Here is a 24,133-nt window from a genome sequence, read left to right as displayed (position 1 = left end):
CTGGCCGCAAGAGGTGCACTAGCGACTGATGCTAGAGGCTGTAGCCTTTAGCCTCCTCATTAGTGCGCCCGCCTCCCATGCCGGCTGACACCGGTTCAAATCCCACTCGGAGCGGGTCATGCAGAACCTGTTACAGTGGTGCCGTGTCCCGGATGGGAGTGAGGTTTAGGGGGGTGAGTATAACGGGAGCCAGCTGGTACATGATAGCTGTGCGGTATGTGTATACCACACTCCCCCGGCCTCAAAAGGCGCACTAGCAACTGACACTAGAGGCTGTAGCCTTTAGCCCGACCTAACCTCCTCGTTAGCGCACCCGCCTCCCATGCTGGCTGACGCCGGTTCAAATCCCGCTTTGAGCAGATTGGGCAGGACCGGTAATATATCACGTACCAGCTGGCTCCCATTACACTCGCCATGCCACACATCTTGTCTCCAATGATCTGCTGTCATTGAAAATGAATGGTATTGTGTTGCTTTGTCACTCCATGTCGCTGCTGGTGTGAACGGGGCTGAACATACATTACTGCATGCACGCACACATTTCCAAATGCATCTTACTGCATACTCTTTTCGTCCACATTTTGACTATTCTGGCATCTAAGTGAAAAAAAATAAACAACATATAAGCATTATATAGTCCAGGTTCCACCTTAATGCTCTGATATGTATAAATTGTAAAAAAAATCAAGAAAACTTTATGGTCTTTAGATTTATGTAACTGTAACATGAAAGCTAATGGTATATATATTTTTTTTATCATGATGAGCTACACCCTCAAATGATTTATGTAAATAAAATGAAAATGAAATGTCTGCAAAATATATTACAAAGTTTAGAAAATGTTTTCAGATATGTGCCTGCATTATTTGAGAAAATAGTGTGAAATTCAGTCCGGAGAGAAACAAGCCACACAGTGCGAATGAGTCATTTGAAGAAGGTTGAATTTAAGTGGTGATAGTCTTGTGTTAACAAACTTGTTTGACTCAGCTATGTGAGACTCAAACTTTTGATGTGGCTTTCAAAATGGTGTTTTGTTCCAAAATTGTGAAAGTTGTTTGTGTGGAACTGGACTTGAGGTCATCTAGAGTATGTTGTCAGGATGATAAGGCATTACATTGTCTGTTAAAGGTTTATGATTAAATAGTGCTGATCTGAATGGATGTAATGTAATATGTGGATATGATACGTGTACCACCTCTTTCTCAGATGCATAAATGTATGCTGTATAGGTTTCTTAGCTCATCTGAGGTCAAGTTTGTTTTGAGCTCTGTTTTTAAAATGATTCTTTAAAGGGATAGTTCACCCCAAAATGAAAATTCTCTCATCATTTACTCATCCTCATGCCATCCCAGATGTATGACTTTCTTTCTTCTGAAGAACACAAATTATGATTTTTAGAAGAATATCTCAGCTCTGTATGTCCATACTATGAAAGTGAATGGGTGCCAAAAAAATTGGACACTCCAAAAAGAATATAAAGTCATCATAAAAGTAATCCATAAGACTCCAGTGTTTAAATCCATATCTTCAGAAGTGATGTGATAGGTGTAGGTGAGAAACAGATCAATATTTAAGTCCTTTTTTGCTCAGAGTTCTTCTCCCTGCCCAGTAGGGGACGATATGCATGAAGAATGTGAAAGTCAATCAATTAATCAATCAATCACATTTATTTCTATAGCACATTTAAAAACAACACATGTTGGCCAAAGTGCTTTACACTAGAATTTCTTGTTTTAAATACACTCACATTTAAAAGACATATACATTATAAAACATAATCCAAAGAATAATTACAGTGCATCTAGACAGTTACAGACAATAGAGAAAAAATGAGTCTTCAACTGAAATTTAAAAGACTCAATGTAATCAGGTGCAAGCCTATGCAGATCCTTAAAAACAGTTAAAAGTATCTTAAATTAAACTCTGTATTTAACTTGAAGCCAGTGTAGAGAGGCCATCACAGGAGAAATACTAGTGTGCTTCCTGGTGCCAGTCAGGAGCCTAGCTGCTGCATTTTGCACTAACTGTAAACATGATAATGAAGTGTTTGAAAGCCCCAAATACAATGAACTGCAATAATTTAGTCAATAAAAGCATGAACAACAGTCTCCAAATCTTTGAATGACAGAAAATGTTTAGTGATGGCCCTGAGTTGGAAAAAGCCACCTTTTACCACCACATTAATTTGCTTGTCAAATTTTAGATCAGAATCAAAAATAACACCCAGATTCCTTGCCTGTGTATTTAAGTTAGTGGAAAGTGGGCCTAGATGTTTAATTAATCGTTTTGCCGAATCAGGGGGGCCAAGCACGTCCACTTCCACTTCAGATTTTTATTTTTTGAGCTGGAGAAAGTTAACAGCCATCCATCTTTTGATATCATTAAGACAGTCAAACTGATAATTTAAAGTAGAATTATCACATGGCTTCAGAGGGAGATGAAGCTGAGTGTCATCAGCATGACAGTGGTATGCAATGTTGTATTTTTTACAGATAGAACCTAACGGAAGCATATACTGTATAATGAAAACAAAACAGGGCCGAGAATAGAGCCTTGAGGAACACCATAGGAGATGGGCGCAGTGGAGGAGAAATTCCCAATTTCAACAGCGAATGTTCTCTCCCTCAGTAGGAAGATAACCACTTTAGTGCAGTCCCCCGAATCCCCACCCACTAACTGAAACGGTCTATGAGAATACCATGATCTATAGTGTCCAAGGCCACACTAAGACCAAGGAGCACTAAAATAGCAGTTTCCTGTCATTCAACAAGTCATTCGACACTTTGAGGAGAGAAGACTCTGTGCTGTGTTTTGCTCTAAAACCAGAAAAAACTGAAATTAATCAAAGATCCTATTTTCGTTTTAAAAGTGCAGAAAGCTGGAGAAAAACAACTTTCTCCAATATTTTTGATAAAAATGGTGATTTCGAGATTGGCCTGTAATTATTTAAAACTGAGGGATCAAGACTAGACTTTTTAAAGCAAGACAGGACTGTACCATTTACTAAACTAATGTTCACTAATGCCAAAAGACTAGAACCGACAACATCCAGAGATTTATAGTATTAGATGTATAGAATTTATAGTTAAAAAAAGGACTTAAATATTGATCTGTTTCTCACCCACACCTATCATATTGTTTCTGAAGACACTGATTTAACAACTGGAGTCTTATGGATTACTTTTATGATGACTTATGTGATTTTTGGAGCTTCAAAATTTTGGCACCCATTCACTTGCATTGTATGGACAGAAAAAGCTGAGATATTCTTCTAAAAATCTTCATTTGTGTTCTGCAGATGAAAGAAAGTCATATAGATCTAGAATGAAGGGTGAGTAAATGATGAGAGAATTTTCATTTTTGGGTAAACTATTCTTTTAAGATGTTTTAATGTAAGCTGGGTTTAGATAATAGCTTGTTTGGACTTTATTATCTTTATCGGTCAGCATTTACCTTTATAAATCATTTATAGTACATAGTAAAAGCACATGCACACCAAAGATCTGCAAGATCCTTTTGTTATTATAAATACCATGAAAAATACATACTAGAAAAAGAGGTCTTTGTGGTATGGTATATGCTTAGACAAGCACCTAGTGTTATACTGTAAACTTTTAGTAAAAATGCACCAGATTTCATATTACAAACCATTCAAAATGCAGCTCAGTCTTATTTGATACATTGCTGTAGCTTTAGAAAATGTAAATGTTTGGATCTTTTAGACTATTCATCCCATGGCATAGACATATCAAAGTCACCATAGATTAAAATATGCAATATACAGTAAATCATGCAAGTATGCATTAATAAAGCGCAGAACTGGTCTCCTGTGGTGATGTCATGTTTGTGGCGTCTATGCGGCACTCTGATGCCATTGTGTGACTCCAGCAGTCTCTCTTTGTTCCTCTGTGTGCTCTAGTGTTGGGTAATATCACATGATATCTCAATATTGCCCCCTCATGGCTCTGATATGATATTGCTCCATTGGGAAGGAATTCTTACAAATAAGTATTATGTGATCATTGAGGTGCACCATTTATCTGAAGTAGCTTACAGTACACTTATTACAGAATTAGTCACCCTGAAGCAGCCTGGGGCTTTGTATGAAGGTAAAATAGTGCTAAAATGATTTCCACGCGCAGAGTAAGATTTGTAAAAGCGTAAATCAAATTGCAAGCGTAAAAATAAATTGCATGCACACAGAACGTTTTGTAAAGGTGTAAAAATATTAGCAATATTTTAATGCTTTGCATAAGTGTAATTCATGTGGTGTGAATCTTTAATTGCATATTAACACAAAGTAAATTTGGTGTGTATTCTTCCGTGCTTACACTTTTGGCACTGTTTTTAAAGAGAGGAGAGATACCCAGAGGAACGACGCTGAGCCATATGAAGAAGAAGCTGTCTGTCACGTTATTAAACCAATCAGGTCAGAGTAAACTGGTCGAGGAAAACCTCATTTGATTGGTTACTAGAAGCAGGTAGACTCGCCTTTCCCCTCGGATTATTTCTGGAAATATTTATGCCACAAAAACAAGTAATTTACACGTTTGCAGTAGTTTATTTTACACATACAGACTGATTCAATGTGTTCAATCCGTTTTGTTGTTCATGACACCCTTTCTTTGCTTGCATATCGCTGATTGCAGGTTTGCAATGTTTTTGGCCATGTTTAGGCGAAAAAACAGTGCCAAAAGTGTAAGCGCAAAAAAAAAAAAAAAAAAAAAAAAAAAAGGAAGTCAGAAGAATACACTCCAAATGTACTTTGTGTTAATAAGCAATTAAAGATTCACAACACATGAATTACACTTATGCAAATTATTTAAGTATTGCTAATATTTATTTCTTACACTTGCAACTTGATTTACACCTTTACAAAATGTTCTGTGCACATGCAATTTATTTTTACGCTTGCAATTTGATTTAAGCTTTCACAAATCTTACTCTGTGCATGCAAATTTTTCTATCACGCTTGTAACTTTATTTACGCTTTTACAAATCTTACTCTGCACATACAAATCATTTAGGCACTATTTTACCCTCATATCTGAAGTTCAATAGTCCTTGATCATGAGAGGTTTTGCCATTGGTTAACAAAATTCAATAGCCTGTGAGGCCTAGATGATGCCAGAGGAAAAGGAATTAGCGAAGAATCTCAGGACTTCATTTGATAAGAGACAACCAAAGTGAAATGATTAGATGTGGAGAAACTGCGAGAGAAGGATCGGGTAGTCAAGGTTACGGTCTGTTTTGGAGAGACAGAGCTGCTCCATAGTGCCACCAGTTGTGAAAGGAATAGTTCACCCAAAAGTGAAAAATGTATCATCATTTCCTCACCCTCATGTCGTTCCAAACCTGTAAGAATTTCTTATGTGGAATAGAAAACATTTCATGAATATTTTGGTACATGGATAGTGCCAGAAGTATCATAAAAGTAGTCCATGCTGCTCGTGCGTCATATTGCTAGTCTTACACTAGATTTTGGTGAGAAACAACATTAAATTTTAAGGAAAAGTTCACCCAAAAATGAAAATTCTCTCATCATTTACTCACCCTTATGCCATCCCAGATGTGTATGACTTTCCTTCATTTGCTGAACTCAAATGAAGGTTTTTAGAAGAATTTCTTTTAAAGACTTTTGGTCCATACAATGCAAGGGAATGGGTGCCATAATTTTGAAGCTCCAAAAATCACATAAGTCAGCATGAAAGTAATCCATAAGACTCCAGTGGTTAAATCAATGTCTTCAGAAGGGATTTAGTAGGTGTGGGTGAGAAACTTTTACCCAATATTTAAGTCCTTTTTTACTATAAATTCTCCTCCCTGCTCAGTCAATCTCCACCTTAACTTTCACTTTCACATTCTTCTTCTTGTATTTTTGGTGATTCACATTCTTAACACATATCGCCCCCTATTGGGCATGGAGAAGAATTTCTAGCAAAAAGGACTTAAATATTTATCTGTTTCTCACCCACACCTATCATATCACTTCTGAAGATATGGATTAAACCACTGGAGCATTTAGATTACTTATATGATGGCTATATGTGCTTTTTGGAGCGTCAAAATTTGGTACCCATTCACATGTATTGTATGAACCTACAGAGCTGAAATATTCTTCTAAAAATCATAATTTGTGTTCTGCAGAAAAAAGAAAGTCATACACATCTGGGATGGCATGAGGGTGAGTAAATGATGAGAGAATTTTCATTTTTGAGTGAACTATCCCTTTAAGTCATTAAATCATATGCCTTAAGAATACTTGCGATATGATGCACAAGCCACATGGTCTTGCCAGTTTGGAACAACATGAGGGTGAGTAAATTACGACCGAATTAAAATTTTCGGGTGAACTATTTCTTGAAGTATGTGTGTAACCCTTGTTGTGTTGTTGTGTTTGTTTGGGACAGTGCTGCTGGTGAAGCAGGCCTGGCCCCAGACGGCATCAGCTCCGGCAGAAGGCTCCTATGACCTGGCCGTGGACGCAGGCTCAGAGAGCAGGCAGTACCAGGCCTCATCGACAGCATTCAGTAAATATCATTACTATACTCTACTGTAACTGCTGTGTGTTCCCCTATTATTCTATAACACACACACACATTCACACCGAATGTGCAGTACTGTTAGACCCCCCACCACCACACACAGACAGTGACATAGAGTCTCAAATACTGCAGAAATATTTGTTTTGTCTGCATCACTTACATATCTTTACCTAAATGCCAACATACCTTAGTCTTCTTTGTTTTGACATAAACTAGGGCTGTTGATTTAACGTGTTCATTTAATGTGATTAATCATTAAAAAAATAATGCGTTAAAAAAATGAACGCAATTAATAATGCCCCCTGACCTGTACGTAAATTCCATAATAAAAGTATATATTTTCCTACCATAGGAGCAATTCAAGCTTGAAGTACATGTGTATTTATGAGCCTCATCAGTAGGGGGCAGTCAAGGACGCCTCAACAAACCTCACAAGTAGTGCAGCCACTGAATGGGAGCTGATCACACAGGGTGCATTCTTGACAAAATACAAGAATCTCGAGACATGATTTTCAAAGTTTCAACTACTTTTAACTAGACACAGCATCCTAGAAATGCAGTGTTTATGACGCTGAAAGTCAGCAAGACACTCCAAAAGTGTCTAGCGTCTAGCGTCTAACGCAGAGTGTATGCAAGAACGCGTTCTGTGAGAACAGGACAGATTGACGAACTCGATGCAAAATGGATTGCTGTGGACTGTAGGTTTATGTTCAATGATATGGGAATAATCAAACAATATGATGTCTAAAGCCACTTTTTGTATTGTCTAGTCAACGCTTTACTCATCTGCTACAATAATGCAATATATTTCAATCGAAATCTGAAATAAAATATTTATAATAGGCCCTACATATTATATTTATAATTATATGAATTATTATGTATCATTTATATTGATTTATCTTTATTTAGGGGCCTTTCTCAGCAAATAATGATATATTTGAATTGATTTACAGCCCTAATACAAACCTAATTATAATAAGTACAAACTAACCAAAACCTTAACTGTAAAATAAAATGTGTAGCTTTTTTAATTTTTTAAAGTTATATTTACTTTATTTGTCAAGCATTTTTACCTTTGAAGACATCCCCAGATATCCCAATAGAAAGGTTTTGTCTGTTTGTGCTAACTTGGACAATTCTTTTGACCAAAGTATAGCTAAGTAAACCAACACACATACGTCAGCAGCTATAGATGCTGTATAGAGAACACACACTACCTCATGTTTCCCCCAAATGCACACCTCATTTTAAAGATGCACATTTGCCACTTCGTTGCAAAATAACATTCAGGCATGCAACTTAGTGAGACTGTACAGCTCTACATCAAAATCTCACATTGCATACAGGAGACATACTGTCTGAGATCTAATGTTTCATTCACCATGGACAGCAGAGATTTTTGTGTCGAGATAGCATACATTGGAGGAATAGTCAATCATAAAGTGAAAGGTGTGGGATTGCATTAGACAGAAACGGTTTGGCAAAGGACAAATTAATCTGGGGTATTGTGTTGGTAGTTTGTTTCTTCTTCTTTTTTCTCTTTTTTTACGTAGTATTGGCTGATAGTGTCAAATACTGGATCTTGGAAATTCTGGAAATTGTTTACCTTGAGTTAACATAATCCTGGGATATATTGTTCCATGTTTCTTCCTGTACATACTTTATCCTGGATTAGTAAATAATTCTGGGTCATCAGGTGTTGAAATCTCATTCTGTACATCTGTAAACCTTTGGTCAATGTTCTTATTGCATATTTTTAGGTTAAAATTGATTGGACAAGAACAGCACACAATAAGCATGCGACTAAAACGAAATTTCGTCATCAGCAGAGTGCTCGAGCACCAAACTTGCGGCCCGATTTTTCTAACCGTATGTGCCTAGAACGATTTGCACTAAAAAGTGGGTCCACAAGGTGGCAGTACTCACTGTTGAGCCGTTGCTTTCATGAAGAAGCGCTAGCAGATACAATCGCTAGTAAACAACAGGAGACGAAGGTGGAAACAACAACAGTGGATGTGCACGTCAAGAGTGCGTGTGTCAAGAAGTCAGGAGATACCTGCATTTGTGTAACTCGAGTCTGAAGGACTATAAAGACATCTCTATCTCATAGCAGTCGTAGCGTGCATGTGTCAACCACCTGTGTACGCCTGCACAGTCAAGTGAAGTATACTTTGAAAGGCTGAGCATTCGACTGTACCCAGACGCTAAGCTCAGCGTCAAAACCGAAGTGTACTTTTGGCTTAACAGTATGTTGACTTTGTCAAGCCACCATAATGAGGTAAGCATTTGTTAGTTTATGATTGGTCTGACATCTGTTGCAAATCAGCTCACTATAATGCTAACATTGCAGCACTGTATTTTCTCACTTCACACTGTATTTTATACATTTGACACCACAATTTGTGGTTAGCACTGCAAAAGCGCTGCTTAATGTAGGGTTTAAAGCATGCTGAACACAGCGTGACATTCTTACCTGTAAATGTATTAAATGTATTGTAAACTAATAAGGTCTCAAAGAATATCTTCTTATCTCTCTCTTAAGAAAAAAAAAAAAAAAAGCTTCTGTCTACCCAGCTCAAGTTACATTATTATGTGCCTTTTACTACTTCATTGTCAACAATTCTGCAATTGGCGAATAAAGACCCTGACAGATGGTGTGTGTGGAAAAAGAGACAGAGTGTGTGTGTTTGCTTGTTTGGGTGTGTATGTGTGTGTTTCATACAGTATATGCTTTAGATCATGACTGATAATATTTGACACACTTTTGTACCGTTTTTGTACAAACGTTTACCATGGTAACCAAAGCTTAATGTTACTAATGCAAAACCACAATTTAGGATCTCCTTTAGTGTCAAAAGCTTTCAGAATGTCATTTTAAATCATTTCCTTGGTGGCTAATACCAATTTACCACAGTTGTACTCTAGTAACTATGGTATTTTGGCAGAAACTATGGTTACCATGGCATTTTTAAGGATGACACACACTCCTAATAATTCTTGTGTATTACCATAGCTCACCAGAAGATGGCGGCTCTTTATCTTTTGGAAACCAAGCCAGAGTGCATGGACCTCTGTGAATGAATATTTTTCTAACACAACGGGTATATTGTTTGATTCTTTTTTGTGCGATTGATACTTTGTACCTAATGGCCTCTCTCTTTCTTTTTCTGTTTCAGGATATACTGCAGGAACACCTTATAAAGTGCCCCCCACTCAGACCAATGGAGCCCCTCCTCCCTACTCCCCATCCCCTAATCCGTATCAGACGGCTATGTACCCCATTAGAAGTGCCTACCCACAGCAGAACCTCTATGCTCAGGTAAAAGTGCATTTTTTTCTTTAAAGCCTTTTTAGAACAACTGGAATAAGATGGCAACCCATGATAAGCATAATAATTTGTGAATAATTAGTCCTTGAATGTATAACCATTGGCATTTAAAATTCATAACAAGTGTTTATATATGTGATTGGCAAATTATAAGTAATAAAACATGCTGTCTTCACTTTAGGGTGCTTACTACACACAGCCGGTGTATGCCGCCCAGCCTCATGTAATCCACCACACCACCGTGGTTCAGCCCAACAGCATCCCTTCTGCCATCTACCCAGCTCCTGTACCCACGCCACGCTCCAATGGCATGGCCATGGGCATGGTGGCCGGAACAACGATGGCCATGTCTGCCGGTAAAATGCACAAAAACGATACAATTATTAATTAAAGCCAAGTATACCAACAAATTGTCTGAGAACAAAACAGTATAACAAAATAAAAGCAGAAAGTGTTTGATTTGAAAGGGATTCAGGGCCCAGTTGCAAGAAATCCCTTGGTTACAATTGTAAGGTTATTGTCACTAAGGGTTTTCTCAAATGAAGGTGTTTCTTGCAGACGACTACAGACCATTACTTTTTTCAAACACATGTATTTCAAAATGATTCAATGAGTTTTCTTAAATCGACACACAAAAGTCCATAAAGGTAAAGAGGAAATATGTTGCTGAAAAATAAACAGTGAAACGTTATAAAAATACAAATACTGAAATGTTTTAAGTATGAAAAATAGACAATGCTACCTTTTGATGCATTCCAACAGGGACTTTGCTGACTACCCCTCAGCACACTCCAATTGGAGCACACCCCGTCACCGTGCCAACGTACCGACCCCAAGGAACACCTGGGTACAGCTATGTGCCACCTCACTGGTAGAGAGCTCACCTGCCAATCATGTGAGTCCCCACCCACATTACAAGTTCATACTGGCTCCACCCACCCAGTAAGACAGACGGACGGACAGACAGACAGACAGATAGATGATTGACAGACAGACAGACAGATGATAGATAGACAGATAGATACATAGATAGATTTTTAATTTGTTTGTTAGTTTGTAAGTTCATTTGTTTATAAGTTACTTTGTTTATTTGTAAGTTAGTTTGTTTTGTGTTTTTAAAAGTTCATTTGTTTTTGTTTGTAAGTTAGTTTGTTTGGAAGTTAATCTGTTAGTTAGTTTGTAAGTTAATTTGTTTGTTAGTTACTTTGTTTCATTATAAGTTAATATGTTTGAAAGTTTTTTTATTTGGAAGTTAATCTGTTTTTATTAGTTAATTAGTTTGCTTTTCTTTTGTTAGTTTGTTTGAAAGTTAATTTGTTTGCAAGTCCATTTGTTTGTAATTTAGTTAGTTTTTTGTTTGTGTGCTTGTTTGTAAGTTAGTTGTTTTGTTTGTTTCTGTACCCAGGCTGTGATAATGATGACCAAAATGCTTTCTACAAGACTTCTTTATATACCATTTGTGAGATTTGTTGACCAACGTTAAAGCTCCATAGTTTCTACATTAGGAACAACATTTGACTTGCCTTTTTGTAAATATTAGTAGAGAGCAGTCACTGACTTGTTTTCTTTTTCTCAATTGCAGATCTGGAGTCAAACATTGTATGCAACTACTCAAGTCTTACATCGGCGCTCTGTACGCAACAGAAACGTGCCACGTCTGTTTGCAAGAACAAAAGAGAAAAAGTGCAAGGGTCACTTTATGCATTCTTACGTGTTTTTGTAAAAGCTGCTTTTTTATCTTTTATTTAATTTTTCTTTATTCTCATTTTTTGGGATGATGTTCTGCATTAGTTTATTTTAATTCTCATTGTTCCATTGTTACTTCTGTATGAACTCCAGAATGATTTCGACCAATCACGCCTATTCAAACAATTTGTCTTTTGTGTTCAGTATAAACGCTGGTGTATAGGAATTTACCAATGCAATATCAGCACCCCTCGGATCATAATCATCCAATTATGCTGCCAAATTTTTAAACCTTTAGATATTAGCACAGGGTTTTTTTTTTATTTTTCTTATTTATAGCGTATTTTAATTTCGGCCTTCCCAGTTCCCACACAAAATCTTTTTTTATGTCTTTTTTTAAGGACATTTCATTTCGTCAGTTTTCCCTAATTTCATTCATCTTCTATCCTCGATAACAAGGTTGTCTTCCAGCTTGTAGCTGTTCATGTAGATTTGCAAGGAATATATCATTCGTAGGGCCATGCAAACATGGTTTAACCTTCATTAGAATATCGAGTGCATACAGTAATCTTAGTTATTTACTGAATAGATAAAGTTAGCGTGAGCCGGTTACTTTATTAGCTTATGTGTCAGGATAGCGTAAGCTTCTAAACTGTAATGTGTATATTCGATTTATATAAATGTGCGCGCATGGGTGCTCTTGTAAGGAACGTGGCGGTGCACAAGCATGCGCTCACGGTGAAAACACACAAACACAGTTTGTGGCGTAGAATATTGAGAAAAAAAACTATCAGTGGCACTTAGCTGGGGCCTCTGGTGTGATGTCATGCCAGTGGCATTAAACCTAATCAAAATATGTGCCAACTTTGAGGCCAGACACGATGGACGCTACTTTAACAGAACGATTAGGATTGCATACAGGATTCAAAGGGATTTTATCGCAACATAGACAGCACTAAAAGCTAAAGAAAGGAAGAGACTTACAAACGATTGTGTAGCATTAAAGGGATAGTTCACCCAAAAATTGAGTTACTTAACGTCATACCATTCCAATGCCATATGACTGTCTTTCTTCTGTGGAACACAAAAGGTGAAGTTTAACAGAATGTAAATAACTCCTTTTGTTTTCAGCGGAAGCATGAAAGTCAATGGATTTTGACATATTAGGGTAAGTAAATGATGACAGAATTTTCATTTTTGGGTGAACTGTTCTTTTAATCTGCAATCAGCTCCTGGATTAGAGTGGGTCTCATCTAACCCCGGTTCTTCTGTGAATTCTTGGGCCTATAGGCCTGTAGTTGCACAGATTTTAGGAGTAGAAATGGAGTTGTTCAATGCAATAATCCGAACGGCCTGCTTGAATGGCTTTTAATTGTAATTTACAGCATTTTTAGAGAGAGAAAAGAACAAATTTTGATTTCCTATCCCAAGGGCCTCACCTGTATCCATGACTGGCGTACTCAGAAGTGACATATCATGTATTCTATGAAATGTTATCATACTGAAGCATTGCACAATGACAAATAGACATAACTTAATAACCAATTATACGGTACACTCTCATATTTAAAGATGTAATTAAGAAAATCAAGCATTTACTCTATGAACCATTAGTCTTGGTAATGTCTCTGGAAGTAATATTATTGTCCATACAAAACAGTATCACTCTTTTTGTTATGTTTGTTGGCTAGTCAACCACTATTTCAATATAGTTAGCTCAAAGTGGGGAGAACTGATTCTCTGATCTTATGTGAAAGTTATAACGTCTTGTAATGCATGTGTCATGTGGGTGAATGCAGTAGTGTAATCAGATGGAAACAATGCCCATATGCGTGGTTGCATCATGTTGAATTGCAGCTTATGGGTTGCTTTAAAATGCATTACATTGAAACACATTCCCTTCGATGTTCAGTTTAAGTAAAGGGAAAGAGTAATGGCATAAGACAGAAATTGCACAAAAGCAACATTAAAAAATATACTTAGCATAAAGAAAATGAACCATTTTTTGCAATTTGACATTATTTTCATGACAAATTAGCACATTTTTCATAAAAGTCTCATTACCGTAATGCATCCAGGCATTTTATATTTGCATTTTTTGTAATTCCTGTTATTTTCAGTGATTCTCATTAAATCTTCTGTACTGTAATACATTATTTTGCTGTATTACATAAAAACATCAGCATAAATTAAAGGCAGTTCAGTAAATACTTTGCATTTTAAACAATATCTCATTTTTATTGAGAATTCTGCTTAGAATTGTGCTTAAGTGTTATGAATATAGTTTCATGAGGCAACAAATCTTAATAGTTCCAAAACAGGCTTAATTTCTATTAAGCAAAATATGATTTCTTCTCTCTTTCTTTTGATGTTTGGGGTGAAATACGATTCGGGCATGTTCTTGCCAGGTCTCATAATATTCTTGTCTTAAAGTATTGCTGTAACTTTACCATATTAGGAACCAGAATTATCTTCCCCTTTAGTTTGAGCAAATCTGTTTGGCCAAAGCCAGTATGAATCAGTCATTAGTTGCAATATTTGATATGATTTTGTCCTGGTTAATGAAATTGTTTATTCAAAGGCCCAATAGCACATCAGTATAACAGTTACTAGTTACATCTTCAATTATCAACTGTAATATGCATAATATCATCAAGACATAATTCATATTAGTCAAGCTAACCCCATTTTTTTTTAGATAATTGAATATTGACTGTTGATTATTGGATAAGATCTTATTATTCTACTCACAATGGGTTCACATACTTAAAAATGTTACCCATTTTGATGAAATTGCCATTCTTTTCTTTTACGCTTTTAAACAGTATTATAGCAAACAGTAAACTTTTTATTTTTATTTTATTTTTTTATGTTTGCAGCAAATCATTTTGCATTACAAGACTCGGTTGATGCAGTTGATCACTGTAGTCGACATAATTAATCATCCACTGGTCCGAAACGCAAACAGACCGATATCAGACCTCTAAACTAGGATTAGAGTTATCGCAGAAGATTTAATAAAAGGTTGATTCAAAACGAAAGTAATTTAGGCGCTTTTTTCCGTAAGTGTTATTTAAAGTTTTAATTAATGATTGATGTTAATTTTTCTTAAATAGAAGATCTTTATAGTGGATCTGGAGTGGAGTGATACAGTCCATGTGGTTGCGAGGCTTTTCAGAGCACAAATCTTCAAAGGGTTTCCTCTTCCTGATCATTTATTTCCTCAAGCTGTCTTTCACATCCTCTTTTCATTGAGAAGTAAAGAGTGAAAGACTTTGGCAGTCTGTGACTAAGAAGAGAATAGTTAAAATGGCAAATAAGGCAAAATTGTTGCAGATACTTATATGAAAAACATTTTAACACAGGGTCATCATAGTTTTGTTCACCCAAAAAGGAAATTCTGCCATAATTTACTTGCCCTCATGTAGTTCCAAAACACAAAAGGAGATATTTTGCAGAATGTTCACACTGCTTTTTCCAAATAATGTAAGTGAATGGGAATGGACACTCTCAAGCTCTGAAAAGGACACAAAAGCACCTTAAAATAGTCCATATAACGTGTTACGTGTCACATAACCAATCTTGAGGTGTAAAATTTGAAAAATCAGAAGTATTAATAACTTAAATTGCGGTTTCTTTCTCATACAAAACTTTAATATGGCTTCAGAAAACTTGGAATATAGTGCACACAGTCATGTGGACTACTTTTATGCCGCTTTTATGTCACTTTTTGCGTTTAACAGCATTGATCCCCATTCACTCTCATTATCTGGAAAAGATTCTGCTAAACTTCTCCTGTTTTGTTCCACGGAAGAAAGAAAAACATGTATTTGGAACAACATAAGGGTGAGTAAATGATGACTGAATTTTCATTTGTGGGTAAACGATCAATAGGCCTACTCCGATATGTTTATGCTCACCACACATCATTCCAGTGGGGGCTTTTGGTGTGTATCTCCATCTTAAAATAGATTGACCGGTTTTATTTGCGATATCAGGTGGTCTGTTAGGAATCAATATTGAGCAGCGTTGAAATTTGCTCTGATGTGGTATGGAAGAACATTTGGATTTCCTGTTTTCTGTTTGATTCTTTTGAAACATGTGATGTTGATATTACAAACCCATGCACTGTTCAGTTCTTTTGTTTCAGGGCATCAATCAAATGATTGTTTACTAGCGCCCGTGATGCATGCAACGGGTAATTAGCTCTAGTGAAGTCAGTGTCACGTCACGAGTCTGTAAAGGTATTTCTAAAGTAATTGTGGCACTGGTTTCACATTCTTGCTGAGAACCTGTCAAATGTACCATAGGCTTTGACACAAACAAAAAAAGGGGTTGCTATTTCACGCTGTTGCTTATAGGAGTGTAACACTACTGTTTAGGACAACAGCTATTTATGTTTGACCCATACGAAATAAAAGACTTAGTTGTTTGCATTCTAAATGTAAAGCAAAAAAGGGGAAAGTCTTCCAGAATTTATCTCCCTTCAGTGAGTGTTAATGACCCCTTGCCCCATAGTATGTATTACGCACTACAGCACGGTTCTGGTACCATCGAGACCATTTCTTCATGGTTCTGGCAGGTCAGAGCGCATTTTCGCCTGCGTGGTCCAGACCGTGTCATTCAACCATTCGAGCAAGGAGACCCACATCAGGCTTGTGAAATGAAGTGTAAATCTGTTTTTGTTTTTTGGGGTTTTTTGTTTTGTTTTTGTTTGTTTGTTTGTTTGTTTGTTTTTTTGAAGATCAGTTAGTGATCTCTGTGACATAATTAAGCCAAGTTTGTAATTGTATAATATTTACTGTAAGATGTAGAACATTCAATAACTATTAAAATCTTTCCAAAAAAACTGCCCAACTTGTGTATTTCTCTATTACGCCCTCTATTATAACATAAATGGATGGGTGTTTTTTCCCAGGTTAATTAAATTAATTTTTTTAAGGTAGTACCCCTAAATACATGTTTAAAGCTCTTTTATTAGGAGTAGGTGTTTACTTCACGGTAATTAACAATTTTTTAAAATACATATATATATATATATATACAGGTGCATCTCAATAAATTAGAATGTCGTGGAAAAGTTCATTTATTTGAGTAATTCAATTCAAATTGTGAAACTCGTGTATTAAATAAATTCAATGCACACAGACTGAAGTAGTTTAAGTCTTTGGTTCTTTTAATTGTGATGATTTTGGCTCACATTTAACAAAAACCCACCAATTCACTCTCTCAAAAAATTAGAATATGGTGACATGCCAATCAGCTAATCAACTCAAAACACCTGCAAAGGTTTCCTGAGCCTTCAAAATGGTCTCTCAGTTTGGTTCACTAGGCTACACAATCATGGGGAAGACTGCTGATCTGACAGTTGTCCAGAAGACAATCATTGACACCCTTCACAAGGAGGGTAAGCCACAAACATTCATTGCCAAAGAAGCTGGCTGTTCACAGAGTGCTGCATCCAAGCATGTTAACAGAAAGTTGAGTGGAAGGAAAAAGTGTGGAAGAAAAAGATGCAAAACCAACCGAGAGAACCGCAGCCTTATGAGGATTGTCAAGCAAAATCGATTCAAGAATTTGGGTGAACTTCACAAGGAATGGACTGAGGCTGGGGTCAAGGCATCAAGAGCCACCACACACAGACATGTCAAGGAATTTGGCTACAGTTGTCGTATTCCTCTTGTTATGCCACTCCTGGCGTCTTACCTGGGCTAAGGAGAAGAAGAACTGGACTGTTGCCCAGTGGTCCAAAGTCCTCTTTTCAGATGAGAGCAAGTTTTGTATTTCAATTGGAAACCAAGGTCCTAGAGTCTGGAGGAAGGGTGGAGAAGCTCATAGCCCAAGTTGCTTGAAGTCCAGTGTTAAGTTTCCACAGTCTGTGATGATTTGGGGTGCAGTGTCATCTGCTGGTGTTGGTCCATTGTGTTTTTTGAAAACCAAAGTCACTGCACCCGTTTACCAAGAAATTTTGGAGCACTTCATGCTTCCTTCTGCTGACCAGCTTTTTAAAGATGCTGATTTCATTTTCCAGCAGGATTTGGCACCTGCCCACACTGCCAAAAGCACCAAAAGTTGGTTAAATGACCATGGTGTTGGTGTGCTTGACTGGCCAGCAAACTCACCAGACCTGAACCCCATAGAGAATCTATGGGGTATTGTCAAGAGGAAAATGAGAAACAAGAGACCAAAAAATGCAGATGAGCTGAAGGCCACTGTCAAAGAAACCTGGGCTTCCATACCACCTCAGCAGTGCCACAAACTGATCACCTCCATGCCACGCCAAATTGAGGCAGTAATTAAAGCAAAAGGAGCCCCTACCAAGTATTGAGTACATATACAGTAATGAACATAATTTCCAGAAGGCCAACAATTCACTAAAAATGTTTTTTTTATTGGTCTTATGATGTATTCTAATTTTTTGAGATAGTGAATTGGTGGGTTTTTGTTAAATGTGAGCCACAATCATCACAATTAAAAGAACCAAAGACTTAAACTACTTCAGTCTGTGTGCACTGAATTTATTTAATACAAAAGTTTCACAATTTGAGTTGAATTACTGAAATAAATGAACTTTTCCACGACATTCTAATTTATTGAGATGCACCTGTATATATACACGAAGGTACCAAACAAAAGTGTTTCATCTCTAACTTGGTAGTTAGCTTGCTAGCATTACTGTCACAGGCTAGCTACTTGCAGGATCAGACTAAATGTTTACTGTAGTCAATAACCTAGCATAACTAGCTACTGGTGATTAGAACATCTTGCACACATAAGCAAATAATAAAAGTTGGTGTTAGCCATTTAGCTACCCTGGGTTTGGCTAGCTCCAAAAAAAGGTGACATTTCCACACACAGTTATAGTTAGGGAAAGGGTTAGGTTAGGGGTTCAGTATAGTTTAGTGGTGGTTTGGAGCTCCAGCCCCTTTTTGGAACTTGGTCTGCAATTATATCCGTCTCGTCGTTCAGTGAAGCGAGAATCATTGATTACAATGGGAGCGATTTACTTTAATCTTGTCCATTGTATACGGTGTGAGGCCACCTCAAGATGGTTTAAAGGAGTATTCCTGGCTCAATCGACAGCATTTTGTGGCATAATTATTTGAGGCACTTACAATGGAAGTGAATGGGGCCTATTTTTGGAGGGTTTAAAGGCAGAAATGTGAAGCTTATAATTTTATAAAAGCACTTACATTAATTCTTCTGTTAAAACTGTTGAGCTGTAAAATTGTTTAAATTGTAATTTTTACAGTCACTTTAGGATTTTCGGGTTTGTTGACATTATTTCGTCATGGCAACGAAGTTGTAAAATTGGCTATAACTTTCCACTGAAAAGGTTAGTGATTTTATCACACTAAAATCATGTTACAACACATATTGTTTATGTCTTGTGGCTAAACTTTTGAAAAGGTGAGTATTTTAATGTTAAACAATTTGTCCCCATTCACTTCCATTATAAGTGCCTCACTGTAACCCAGATTTTTGCTTTTTTTAAAGAAAAGGAGGGGCAAGTCAAAATTAATTTTTGTGGTAATCGATATTAGGCCACAAATGCTGTTGAGTGTGCTTAACTTGTATTGAACCCGGAATATTCCTTTAAGCTGATTTTTCTTTTTTTTTTTTTTTTTCTTTTTTTTTTTTTTAGATGGGTTTTAAAGGGTTAGATCACCCAAAAAAATGAAAATTCTCTCATCATTTACTCACCCTCATGCCATCCCAGATGTGTTTGACATTCTTTCATCTGCTGAATACAAACTAACATTTTTAGAAGTTTATCTCAGCTCTGTAGATCCATACATTGCAAGTGAATGGGTGCCAAAATTTTGAAGCTCCAAAATCCACATAAGGGCAACATAAAAGTACTCCAGATGACTCTGGTGGTTAAATCCACATCTTCTGAAGAGATATGATAGGTGTGGGTGAGAAACAAATTAATGTTTAAGTCATTTTTACTTCATTTTCACTTTCTTCTTCTGTTGTTGGTGATTTGCTTGTCTCGTGCATATCGCCCCCTACTGGGCAGGGAGGAGAATTTATGATAAAAAATGAATTAAATATTTATCTGTTTCTCACCCACACCAATCACATTGCTTTAGAAGTTATGGATTTAACCACTGGAGTCTTATGGATTACTTTTGTGGATTTTGGAGCTTCAAAGTTTTGGTCACCATTCACTTGCATTGTATGGACCTACAGAGCTGAGACATTCTTCTGAAAATCTTCATTTGTGTTCCGCAGAATAAAGAAAGTCACACACATCTAGGATACCAGGAGGGTGAGTAAATCATGAGAGAATTTTAATTTTTGGGTGAACTATCCCTTTAAGACAATAAATAAGATATAGTAAAGTCAAAGTCCCTTGATGTTATGGTCAAGTGAAGGAAAAAAATGGTCACATTCGCTATTTGATTGTTGATGGCTTACTACTATAGCAACGGGAGCTACCTACAGTGCATCCAGAAAGTATTCACAGTGCTTACTTTTTCCACATTTTGTTATGTTACAGCCTTATTCCAAAATGGATTAAATTCATTATTTTCCTCAAAATTCTACAAACAATACCCCATAATGACAACGTGAAAGAAGTTTGTTTGAAATCTTTGCTAATTTATTAAAAATAAAAAAACAAAATAAATCACATGTACATAAGTATTCACAGCCTTTGCTCAATACTTTGTTGAAGCACCTTTGGCACCAATTACAGCCTCAAGTCTTTTTGAGTATGATACTACAAGCTTGGCACACCTATTTTTGGGCAGTTTCTCCCATTCTTCTTTGCAGGACCTCTCAAGCTCCATCAGGTTGGATGGGGAGCATCAGTGCACAGCCATTTTCAGATCTCTCCAGAGATGTTCAATCGGGTTAAAGTCTGGGCTCTGGCTGGGCCACTCAAGGACATTCACAGAGTTGTCCCGGAGCCACTCCTTTGTTATCTTGGCTGTGTGCTTAGGGTCGTTGTCCTGTTGGAAGATGAACCTTCACCCCAGTCTGAGGTCCAGAGAACTCTGGAGCAGATTTTCATCAAGGATGTCACTGTACATTGCTGCATTCATCTTTCCCTCGATCCTGTCTAGTCTCCCAGTTCCTGCCACTGAAAAACATCCCCACAGCATGATGCTGCCACCACCATGCTTCACTGTAGGGATGGTATTGGCCAGGTGATGAGCAGTGCCTGGTTTCCTCCAGACATGACGCTTGCCATTCAGGCCAAAGAGCTCAATCTTTGTTTCTCATTGTAGAGCCGAGGAGGGCAGGGCCGGGCTGGAATGAGACACACCCGGTCCCCAATCAGCCTGATGGGGCGCGCGAGGGATAAAGGCGGCCGGGGACTACAGTTCAAGAGAGAGGGAATTGCAGATAGCTGTACTGTGTGTTTTTGGTTGTGTGTGTTTTGTTTAAATTGTTTATTAAATTATTATTTAAGTTGTCAAGCCGGTTCTCGCCTCCTCCTTTCTACTGAACCCCCTTACACTCATGGTCTGAGAGTCCTTCAGGTGCCTTTTGGCAAACTCCAGGCGGGCTGTCATGTGCCTTTTACTGAGGAGTGGCTTCCGTCTGGCCACTCTACCATACAGGCCTGATTGGTGGAGTGCTTGCAGAGATGGTTGTTCTTCTGGAAGGTTCTCCTCTCTCCACAGAGAAATGCTGGAGCTCTGTCAGAGTGACCATCGGGTTCTTGGTCACCTCCATGACTAAGGTCCTTCTCCCCCGATTGCTCAGTTTGGCCAGGCGGCCAGCTCTAGGAAGAGTCCTGGTGGTTCTAAACTTCTTCCATTTACGGATGATGGAGGCCACTGTGCTCATTGGGTCCTTCAATGCTGCATACATTTTTTTGTACCCTTCCCCAGATCTGTGCCTCGATACAGTCCTGTCTCGGAGGTCTACAGACAATTCCTTGGACTTCATGGCTTGGTTTGTGCTCTGACATGCACTGTTAACTGAGGGACCTTATATAGACAGGTGTGTGCCTTTCCAAATCATGTCCAATCAACTGAATTTACCACAGGTGGACTCCAATCAAGTTGTAGAAACATCTCAAGGATGATCAGTGGAAACAGGATGCACCTGAGCTCAATTTTGAGTGTCATGGCAAAGGCTGTGAATACTTATGTACATGTGATTTTTTTCGTTTCTTATTTTTAATAAATTTGCAAAGATTTCAAACAAACTTCTTTCACGTTGTCATTATGGGGTATTGTTTGTAGAATTTTGAGGAAAATAATGAATTTAATCCATTTTGGAATAAGGCTGTAACATAACAAAATGTGGAAAAAGTGAAGCGCTGTGAATACTTTCCGGATGCACTGTAAATACAGTAATTGTGACACTTTACAACTTTAATCACTTTGCTTGTTTGTTGCAAGCATACAGTCAGGTCATCATTGGTTATTAAGTGCTGGCTGTACATTATCCCGCTTATTACATGGCTAATTACCACATAAATAAATAAATGGACATGAAATATTGGTTTGAGTTGAAAGTATTCTATTATGTGAAGAAAGAGACCGTGGAGTAATACAAGAGACTACATGAAAGTAATACTCCTAGGAAATTATATTAAATTAAATTATACAGTTTCGTGTTCATTATACAAAAATATTTGACTATAGAATGCTGCGATTGACTAATCAGAATCAAGTATTCTAGAGAGCTGGGTTATAAAGACTTATATGGACCCTTTTACTAACTTTGGCAGCGTAAATCTAGCAAAATTTTTTTTTTTTTTTGTATGTGTGTGTGTGCAAATTTATAAAATTACACTTTGTGTTATATTATTTTCGCATTAATAATAATAACAATAAAATACCAATGCTGCAATGGGGCTTCAAATACAGCTGCTGAGGAAGTGACAGTAAATTTGGCTTTTTTCTCTCATCTGACCATTGTAATCCATTCTTTTTCTTTTGCTGTTGGAGCAAGTGTGAACGCAAAAGTAATATTTGCTGTGGTCATCCATTCACCGCTATAGAAGTTTGCCCTGCTATAGTTTGCTATACTTTACCCATACAACTGTGTTCCAAACCCGAAAATGTGAAAAGGGTCCATAATGTCTATTGCAGCAAACCTCGGCGAGTTAATTTTTCCTTCCTTGGTTTGAAACAGCATGTACTGTATGTACACCAGCACATGTAGACCAGTGTTTTCTTAGATTCCCCAAGAATCTAAGAAATGTTTCATTGGTAGTCTAAATCAAACCTTGCTTTTAAAGGGAAGAGCAAGTTCCTGACAGACAAAAGTCTCCATTTCTGTATGCAGGGCCACAACAGCGGTAGTTGTTGTTTTCCAGTGAAATTCCATTCCATATTAAATCTGTCCAAAAACAAAAAACAAATTAGACATCATTTCTGAGTAAATTTAGAAAGAAAGTAATGGCCATTTGTGTGGGAAATTGTGTCCATGTGTCCATTTCCTGCCCTAATCACCCCAGTGCTCACAGCTGCATGGACCCTCAATTCAATTTACTCCATTAATTTGCATTAGTTCATGTGTGCAGAAACAGACATTCATACTGGGTTTTGTGTAATTGACAGATAATAATGACTTTAAGCCCTGTGCAGGACATCAGATAGTAATGGGACTGATAGGGAAAGCAATTAACAGGTAGACAGGGTAACCTACTTCAGATGCATTTAGATGCAAGTGTCTGTTGAGAAATAAAGCTTATATCAATTACACCACATCTTTGGACCGTGCAGTGAAGGATATGATGCCACAGTCTTCTGTTTCAATAATAAATCAAAGTAAAATCAAAATAATAATATGTTTTAAATTTTAAAATGTATAGTCTACTAGGACTTGGAAAAATATTATCGATTTTCTGATGCATCGCAATCTTTATTTGAATGATCTCGATATCAGTTCTTAAATCCCAAGATCAACCTTTTACTAAAAGGGCAGCTCTCTACAATGCAAGTATATTTCAATACAAAATTGGACCAAATTTCACGCTATGTGACTAAAAATGTCTGTGATTAGCCACTGGCTGGTAAATGTTCAGATTTCACTCATCTATGATTGAGTTGTGTAATGGCAAAGAAGTTCAGCATCCTTTCACTGCCTGTTGATGGTTAAAGTTTGATTTGATTCGTTCTGTGTAATGTGTGTCCAAAGACAAGATCCATGCAACCCATTAGTAATAGAATAATGTCTTTTTTCATTCATTTCTTTACAGTCAGTTGTTGATCAAAAACAAAACATAAACATTTAATTCTAATAACAAATAATATGGATGAGGTAAAGAAGCCATTAAAGTCCTTTGTGGTTAATATGCACTCATTACAGAACAGCCGGTTTTCTTAAAGAGACAGTACCAATTTTTCTACATATTAATGTAAATACTTGTAAATAGAATGAATTATGCATCAAACAATAAACATGTAAAAAATATATATATCATATTTACTGATGGGATACATGAAGCTGTATATTTTAAAATGCCTAAATGTGACCAGACAAGCCTCTTGTTCGGTAGGGAAAGGAGGAAGCAGGAACCGGATTAACAATCACAAGACTTTTAATTAACAGAACATCAAACTGAAAACATAGCAACATAAACACACACACACACACA

General features: G+C 37.1%; 1 protein-coding gene across 3 annotated transcripts in view; it reads left to right on the top strand.

Annotated features, from left to right (window-relative positions):
* The window catches only part of LOC127416929 (protein FAM168A-like), a 58,813-nt gene extending 45,041 nt beyond the window's left edge, over positions 1 to 13,772 (top strand). For 2 of the 3 annotated variants that reach the window (XM_051656533.1, XM_051656532.1), the window contains 5 exons: positions 6,411 to 6,530; positions 9,725 to 9,867; positions 10,058 to 10,232; positions 10,639 to 10,771; positions 11,459 to 13,772. In XM_051656533.1, the coding sequence (XP_051512493.1) occupies positions 6,411 to 6,530; positions 9,725 to 9,867; positions 10,058 to 10,232; positions 10,639 to 10,751 (551 nt within the window). In that variant the 3' untranslated portion in view covers positions 10,752 to 10,771; positions 11,459 to 13,772. The remainder of the gene's footprint in view (positions 1 to 6,410; positions 6,531 to 9,724; positions 9,868 to 10,057; positions 10,233 to 10,638; positions 10,772 to 11,458) is intronic. The other variant, XM_051656534.1, reaches the window with a different exon arrangement.
* The last annotated feature ends 10,361 nt before the right edge of the window (positions 13,773 to 24,133 follow it).

The sequence above is a fragment of the Myxocyprinus asiaticus genome, chromosome 26 (assembly GCF_019703515.2).
Source record: "Myxocyprinus asiaticus isolate MX2 ecotype Aquarium Trade chromosome 26, UBuf_Myxa_2, whole genome shotgun sequence".
Classification (NCBI taxonomy): Eukaryota; Metazoa; Chordata; class Actinopteri; order Cypriniformes; family Catostomidae; genus Myxocyprinus; species Myxocyprinus asiaticus.
This window is presented reverse-complemented; position numbering and strand designations above follow the sequence as displayed.